The sequence below is a fragment of the Lathyrus oleraceus genome, chromosome 4 (assembly GCF_024323335.1).
Source record: "Lathyrus oleraceus cultivar Zhongwan6 chromosome 4, CAAS_Psat_ZW6_1.0, whole genome shotgun sequence".
Taxonomy (NCBI): Eukaryota; Viridiplantae; Streptophyta; class Magnoliopsida; order Fabales; family Fabaceae; genus Lathyrus; species Lathyrus oleraceus.
Window position 1 is genome coordinate 36,145,657 of NC_066582.1, and position 8,800 is coordinate 36,154,456.

Below are 8,800 nucleotides of genomic sequence, written 5' to 3' on the forward strand. Positions count from 1 at the left end.
ATTATATAAATATATCTTTTTTCTTTCAATTATTTATAGTAAAAATGTAAGAGACAAGAACAAGAAATGTGGGGTATAGGAACTAAGTGAGAAGTATGAAGAATATTTTTTAAAGAAAATCTCCCTAATGGTTCATTAACTTCTTTGGGCCATTCAACTTCAGCCCAGATACATTTTACAGGCCTCTTTCCTTTATAACACAACAACATGCAATGAGTTTATTTTATAAAAAAAAAACAAATAAAAAAACCGTAAAATTCGATTCACGAATCTTGTGACTCATCATCACCTCACCACCATCCAATCACTTTCACTACCATTTTCCACTGCAAACAATGCTGTGTTTGAAACCGCACCTCTCTTTTCCATTTCGCATCTCTTCATCACCATCAACCTCTCCAAAACACCTCACGCGCCACCTCCGTTCCTCGCCGTTCAGATCCACGGTCAAGATGATGTCAACCAAATCCAAAGCCATTGAACACATCGTCCTCTTCAAAGTCAAAGAAAACACCGAACCCTCCAAAGTAGCCTCCATGGTTAACGGACTCAGTTCCCTCGTTTCGCTAGATCAAGTCCTTCATCTTACCGCAGGCCCTATCCTGCGCAATCGCTCCACCTCGTTAACGTTCACGCACATGCTTCACAGTCGGTACAAGTCCAAAGAGGATCTCGAAACCTACTCCGCGCACCCGAGCCATCTTGGCGTCGTCCGGGGAAGCGTTCTCCCGATCGTTGATGATATCATGGCGGTGGATTGGGTTGCCGACGATGTTAACGGTGCTGATTCGGTTCTGGCGCCGGGTTCCGCGATTCGTGTGACGTTTTTGAAATTGAAGGAGGATGCTGTTAGCGATGAGGTTGTGGAGGTTATTAGAGGAATTCCGGAGAGTTTTAAACAGATTAAGGAACTGACTTGTGGAGAGAATTTCTCGCCGGCGAGAGCTAAGGGCTATTCGGTTGCTTCACTTGCTGTGTTTCCGGGGGAGAAGGAGTTGGAGGAAGTTGATTCGAATAAGGAGCTGGTGGAGTATCAGAAGGATAAAGTTAGGGATCGTGTGGAGAGTGTGGTGGTGGTTGATTATGTGGTGCCGCCGCCGCCTCCGCCGCAATCTGCAAGTCTTTGATTTGATTGATGATGAAGGTTATTTCTGTTCAATTGGTGTTTTTGAAATTTGAGTTAAATTATTATGGGATTTAATAAAATGCAATGTAGAACAATTGATACTTTCACTTCAGTGTATTGTTTTGTAGTCTTGTTCTCTCAATTGTAATGTTTGGTTATTACATTACATTCAGTGTAGTGTTTTAGTTGTTTATTATAGTGACTATAAGATTTTAAATGAAGTTGTAACCTCCTCTGAAGGTTACTTATAAGAGGAGGACAATTCTAAGTTAGAGGGGTCGTTTTCGGAGGAAGAGGTCAAATATGTGGTGTGGAATTATGATGGTGATAAAAGTCTGGGTCCAGACGATTTTAATTTAGGTTTTTTCAAAGCTTGTTGGATAGTGGTGAAAGATGATATTTGTGGTTTCGTTAATGAATTCCATTCAGTTGGTATTATCCCTAAAGCGGTTACGACGTCGTTTTTGACCTTAATTCCTAAAGTTGATGATTCGGGTTCTTTGGATGATTATAAACCAATTTGTCTTATCGGTAGCGTTTATAAAATCCTTACTAAATTGCTCTTCAATCGTTTGAGGTTGGTTGTTATGAGGCTCATTTCATCAACTCAGTTGTCTTTCCTTCTTAATAGAAATATGAAGGATGAGGTTCTTGTAATCAACGAGATTATGGAATTCGCGGTGAATGTTAATTTCAAGAAGGCGTATGGTTGCGTCTCTTGGGTTTTTTTTAGATGTATGATGGTGAAAACGGGATTTGAGGTTCGTTGGAGAGGTTGGATGAAAGCTCTTATATTCAATAGTTTCGTGTCTGTTTTAGCTAATGGAAGTCCAACCGAGGATTTTGCGATTTCTAGAGGTCATCTTTCCCCTTTCCTTTCTTCATGGTGGCAGAAGGGTTATCGGCTATGATGATGAAAGCCTCTTTTGTGGGTGAGTTTGACAGTTTTCAGTTCAATGATAGTGTGCAATTCGAGATTCTTCAATTTGTGGATGATACAATGGTGATTGGTGATGGATCTTGAAGGAACCTTTGGAGCATTAAGAAGATTCTTAGAGGATTCGAGTTGGTATCGGGGTTGCGTATTAATTTGTGCAAAAGTAGATTTGTGGGTATTAATTTGGATCCGGACTTTGTGCAAGCAGCGAAGACATTTCTTAAGTGTGAAATTAGGGCTCCAACTTTCAATTTTCTCGGTATTCCCGTTGGAATCAATCCTAGAAGGAAGAAGGTTTGGCATCCGATTTTTTCAAAGATGAAGAAGAGGCTTTCTACTTGGAAGAATAAAAATATATCCATTGGAGGTAGAGTGGTGATTCTTAATGCCATCCTATCAAACATTCTGATTTTTTACTTTTCTTTTTTCAAAGCTCTAAAGGCGATCATCAAAGAGATTATCAAGATTCAAAAGAATTTTATTTGGGGTGGTCGGGAGGAGAAGAAGAAAATTGATTAGATTAGTTGGGATTCAGTTTGTTTGTCGAAGAAGGAATGGGGTTTGGTATTAAACATTGCGGACACTTTAATCTCGCTCTTTTATGCAAGTGGAAGTGGCACATTTTGAATGATGTTAATGCTATTTGGTATAAGCTTATTTCTTGTAGGTACGAAAATTTAAGAAGAATAATTCTTAGTGATCCTTGTCTTCCTTTCGGTAAGAAGGCTTCAGTTTGGTGGAAAGATATTTGTACGGTGGGAGCGACGACGGATCTTGCTTATTGGTTTATTGATTCTATATCTTATAAACTCAGAAATGGTGAGTTTATTGATTTTTGGAAGGACATATGGTTGGGGGATGAGCTGTTGTGCAGGTTGTTTAGTTCTTTTTTCCAGGTTGTGGATCCAGACTGTTCCCGTATTATGAAAAACAGGTTCTAGATGCATGAGGACTAGAGTTGGACGGTGGTTGTGCAGGCCGATCCGCTCCAGCAGAGTGATCTACTACTGCTGGGATAGTTGTCTGCGCTGATGCAACTGATGCAGGTGGATCGGCGGCTTCTCGAACGGTTTATGTGGTGGATAAATCTTTCCAGATTATAAGTCAAGCACTATTATGACAAGATTGTTGACTGTTGTAATCTTGATTCAGTTATTGACAGGACTGTTTTGAAGGCTTTAAGGAGATTATGGCGAACTAAGGCTCCAAGAAAGATTTTTATTTTCAGTTGGAGGTTGGTTTTGAATAGACTCCCAACTAGATTAAATTTAGAGCGCCAGTGAGTTTTGTGTGGTATTATTAATTTGGTGTGTCCTTTATGTGGTGGGGAGAGTGAAGATTCAAATCATCTTTTTGGAGGATGCATGGTTTCAAAGGTTTGATGGAATCAAGCTATTGATATGCTTCATATTGTTTTGTCTTTTGAGTCATTGTCTCCTATCGATCGCTTGCTTGCGCTTGAGGTGGCGGTTAAAGTGAAACTAAATGTGGATTTTTGGATTAGCTATTTGTTGGACTATTTGGGCTTGGATAAAACCATTTTTTTATGGTGGTATGTTGGTTAAGTTTGATGGGTTGAGGATGATAAAATGCTTGTCATGGGATTAGCTTATGGTAGGGCACAAATCAGATAGTTTGTTATCTTGGTCGGAGTGGTGTGTCACTCCGATATCAGTTTTGGGCTAGTTCACTTCGGGCGTTCATGTTTTCTTATTTTTCTCGTTGTTTCGGTTGTTGATGGATTATGCACCTCTTGTGCCATTCTATTCTATTTTTTTTAATAAAAAAACATGTCATATGATGCTCACAAATCTATATTTGATTTCATGAAATGCAAGTGCCATAAAATAAACATTTGTTAACATTTAAAAACAAAATTTTCATCTTGCGAACAAGTCAAATATGATTTTAAAATATAATGTGTGTCATGAACTACAAAGAGGAAAACTTGGAAAGAAAGTCTAACTACCTTATAGAATTTGTGGTGTCTTCTTTCAAAAAGAGGGGTAGGAAGTAATTTTACTATTGAAAGCGTATGTTTATCTTTGCTATGAGTCATCAAGTCTTTTAGGACGAGTCTTTCAAAAAGAGGGGTAGGAAGTAATTTTACTATTGAAAGCTTATATTTATCTTTGCTATGAGTCATCAATTTTTTTGGATGAGGCAATAGTTTTTTATTCAAAAATAGGAATGTATTTTTTTATATTCATTCTAGATCGTATTATATATGCATGGGTTGGCAGAATGAATATAACAGAGAAAATTATTAAGGAATTTGTACTATTATTAGCCATATTGAATTATAATTTCTTGTGTTGAAGTAGGTCACTCGACGGAATAAGGATGTGTCGAATAGCCTAGTGTGTCGAGTTCTATTAGTGTGTCGAAGTGTCGAAGCATGTTTTTTCACACAGGATTTCGACTTAGGCCTATTTTTAGTAGTGTTAACTATTTTGGACTTTTATAGTTTTGGGCTTTGACTTTGGGAGTAAGCTAACCTAAATCTATAAATAGAAAGAGTAACCCATATTCTTGATATAACTCATAACATTGTATTCATAGAGTTTTACAGTTGTAAAGTGAATACAGAAGTTTTCCACAGGTTGCGGGCATAGAAAAAACTCGCAGAAAATATTCTTCTTCTTCTCCAACGTTCTTTTCTTTCTTTCTCAATCGTTCTTTTCTTTTCATTGTCATTACGTGGTTGATAACAATTTTGTTCATCAAGATTGATAGAAATTCTCCATAGGTTGTGGTGGATTTCCAACATCTGGTATCTAGAGCTTCGGTTTGAGCAATTTGTGGGAAGAAAATCACGATAGAAATGAATCATCCAAACGGGCAGTTTCCAGCGAATATTATGATTCTCAAGAATAATAATCGTGAGAATTGGTGCAACCAGATGTAGGTTGTGTTCTGTTATCAAGATCTTTGGGATCTTGTGAAGGAAGAAGTAACAACGCTTGCAGAAAACGCGACGGATCAAGAAAGAGCTTCACATAAAGAAATGAAAAAGAAATATTATAAATCTCTCTTTATAATCCATCATTGTGTTGATCCAGATAACTTTGAAAATGTTAGTGATGTAGAGCCAGTGAAAGAAGCATGAGAAATTCTGGAGAAGTCGTTTGGAGGCGCAGAGAAGGTGAAAGAGGTGGGGCTACAAACTCACAAAAGGATGTATGAATTGCTTCAGATGAAATACAATGAAACATAACTGATTTCTTCATTAAGGTTATGAAACTGGTGAATCAAATCAAGGTATGTGGAAAAGTGTTGACATCAAGATCTGTTGTTGGAAGTATCTTGAGGTCGTTGGCTCCAAAGTTCGACCACGTGGTAGTAGCCCTAGAAGAGTCGAAATATTTGTCAAAACTTACAAAGGAAGAGCTTCAAGGGACACTTGAATCTCATGAACAAAGAATGAATGAAAGAGTTGCAGGAAAGTAGAATAATGATGTGGCTTTGCAGGCGCAATTAGCAAAAGAAAGGAAATGCAAATGAAGCTGGAATGGCAACAAAGGCAAAAGAGGCTACAAAAATTCGACTGGTCGAAATCAGGAAGAAGGAAACTGGTCAAATCAGAGAAAACTCTGGAACTAAGGCAACCAAAGAGGTGGTAATGCAGGTAGAGGAAGAGGTGGTGATCGAAATCCAGACAAGAGTCACATTCAGTGTTACAATTTTTAGAAGCATGACCACTATTATAGTGATTGTCCCTAAAAGCAGAAGAATCAAGAAACTGATGCAAAGTTGGTGAAACATGAATAAGAAGAGATGTTGTTGATGGTTACAATGAGAGATGATGAGAAATTCAAGGACCAGTGGTAATTGGACTCAGGATGCTCATTACACATGTATGGAATGAAAGATTGGTTTATCAACATAAAGCCCTCAATGAAGAACATGGTGAAATTTGCAAATGATAATACTCTAGCAACTGAAGGTGTTGGTGATGTTCTGATTATGAGGAAAGATGGCAAGAGGTCAGCAATTTCAAATGTGTTATACATACCAGGCATGAAGGGCAATTTGCTCAGTATAAGGCAGTTAGTCGAAAAGAACACAAAGTGTCGATCAAAGACAAGATGATGAGAGTTCTCGACTCAAATGGAAGGTTGATCTTGAAGGCTCTAATGTCTCAGAATAGAACCTTCAAGATTGAGCTTAATGTGATGGAGCATAAGTGTCTTGCAATAACAACCAGCAGAAATGATGAATATGGAATTATAGACTTGGTCACTCAACTCCAAAGACATCCGAGATTTGAAGAGAAGAAATATGGTTTCAGGATTACCAGAAATCGACATTCCAAATGAAGTGTGTGAAGAATGTGTGCAGGCGAAGCATCATAAGAACAACTTCAGTAAGGATGCATGAAGTAGGTCGAAGGCAATTCGTGAAGTCATATACTCTAATGTATGTGGTTCTATCCAAGTGGATTTGATTGGAGGCAACAAATACTTTGTTACATTCATAGATGATTTCAGTCGAAAACTGTGGGCTTACCTGATCAAGAAGAAAAGTGAAGTGATCGAGGTATTTGCCAAGTTTAAATCTATGGTTGAAAGACAAAGCGGTCGAAAGCTCAAGATTTTAAGGACTGATGGTGGTGGAGAATATGTGTCGAAAGACTTCGACATATTATATGTGAAAGAAGGTATTGTCCATGAGATGATGCCACCCTACCCTCCACAGCAGAATGAAGTTACAGAAAGGAAGAATAAAACCATCATGAATATGGTGAAAAGTATGTTGAAAGGCAAGCATATACCCAAAGAATTATGAGGAGAAGCTATGTCGACTGCAACATATATCCTGAGCAGATGTCCGACAAACAAGCTAAAAGGAATCACGCTAGAAGAATATCGGTCTGGTGTCATGCCTAGCTTGAGTCATCTGAAGGTGTTTGGATCTATAACACATAAACATGTGCCAGATAAGTTGAGAAGAAAACTTGATGACAAGTTGAGTCAGATGATCCTAATAGGATATCATTCGATTAGAGGATACAAGTCATTCGACGCAGTAAACAAGCAAGTGGTGATCAGCAGGGACGTGATCATAGATAAGCTTAAGGAATGGGATTGGGATGATAATGTTAAGAAGGATTCAGTGATAATCTTATGTGATAAACCATATAGTGAAGTCGAAAGAGAAGTTTGACAAGAAGTCACAGGTGAAACAGGCCCAAGCAGACCTCAAAGAACAAGGCATATGCCTGTAAGGTTTGAAGAATGTGTGATTACATCATGTGTTATGATCAATGAATAAGGTGAGGTGGTACCGTATGCTTTCTACGCAAATGTTGAACTAGTTAATGCAGCTGAGGCATTGAAAGATTCAAAGTGGGTGAAGTAATGAACGAAGATTTGAAGTCAATCGAAGTCAACAACACTTGGTCACTTGTCGAATTGCCTCAAGACAAGAAGGTAATTAATGTGAAATGGGTATACAAGGTGAATTAGAATCCCAAAGGAGAAGTGACTCGACACAAGGCGAGACTTGTGGAGAAAGGATTTCTTCAAAAAGAAGGAATCAGATTCGATGAAGTTTTTGCACCTGTTGCCAGGACCAAAACACTCAGGTTGGTTGTTGGTCTAGCAAACATGAACAAATGGCAGATGTGTCAGATGGATGTGAAGTATGCATTCCTAAATGGCCCCTTGTAAGAAGAAGTTTATGTTGCACAACCAGCTGGGTTTGTGAAACAAGGAGAAGAAAGAAAGGTGTACAAGCTACATAAATCCCTGTACGAACTTAAAAAAGCTCTAAGAGCTTGGAACAAGAAGATAGATGGCATTCTAAGGGAGAATGAATTTGTGAAGTGCACAACTGAACATGGAGTATATGTATGAAGAAGAAAGAGTTAGTTGCTTATACTATGTCTCTATGTCGATGACTTATTGATAACAGGTAGCTGCAAGAAGGAGATCGAAGACTTCAAAGGTGATCTCAATAAGGAATTCGAAATGTCAGATCTAGGTGAAATTTCATATTTCCTTGGCATCAGATTCTACAAGAGTGGTAGAGGTTTGATGATGCATCAAAAAAGGTATACAGGAAAAATACTCAAAAGATTTGAGATGCAAGATTGCAACCCAACTTCGATTTCAGATGCGCCCAAATTACAATTGTTGAAAGGCTCAGATGAAGATGATGTCAAACCAACCCAATATATAAGACTTATTGGGTCACTTAGATACCTTTGTCACGCAAGGCCTGGCTTAACATACAGAATAGGTATGGTGAGTAGATTCATGCAGAAGCCAAAGGTATCACATCTAGCAACGACAAAGAGGATACTAAGGCATCTGAAAGGAACTCTCGACTATGACATTTTGTTTCCTGCAGTTGATGAAGGAAAAGAATGCAAACTAGTGGGGTACACCGACTCAAGTTGGTGTAGTGATGCTGAGGATCGAGAATCCACATCTAGCCATGTGTTTATGCTAGATGGTGCACCATTTACTTGGAGTTCAAGAAAGGAGCCAGTAGTGGCATTATCATCGTGCGAAGCAGAATACATAGTTGCTTCCCTTTGTGCATGTCAAGCAATATGGATGATGAATTTGGTCAAAGAGATAACAACGAAGCGTCATGGAGCAATTACCATGAAGATCGACAACATGTCAGCTATCAATCTGACTATGAATCCTATAGCACATGGTCTAAGCAAGCACATCAAAATGAGGTTCCATTCTTCGAGAGCAGGTAGCAGATGGGAAGATGAATTT

At 38.5% G+C, this 8,800-nt stretch overlaps 1 protein-coding gene across 1 annotated transcript; it reads left to right on the top strand.

The window, feature by feature from the left end:
- Positions 1-230: 230 nt before the first annotated feature.
- LOC127138669 (stress-response A/B barrel domain-containing protein UP3) lies at positions 231-1,292 on the top strand. The gene has a single exon (XM_051065159.1). The coding sequence runs from the start codon at positions 336-338 to the stop codon at positions 1,125-1,127; it is 792 nt and encodes a 263-aa protein (XP_050921116.1). The 5' UTR covers positions 231-335; the 3' UTR covers positions 1,128-1,292.
- The last annotated feature ends 7,508 nt before the right edge of the window (positions 1,293-8,800 follow it).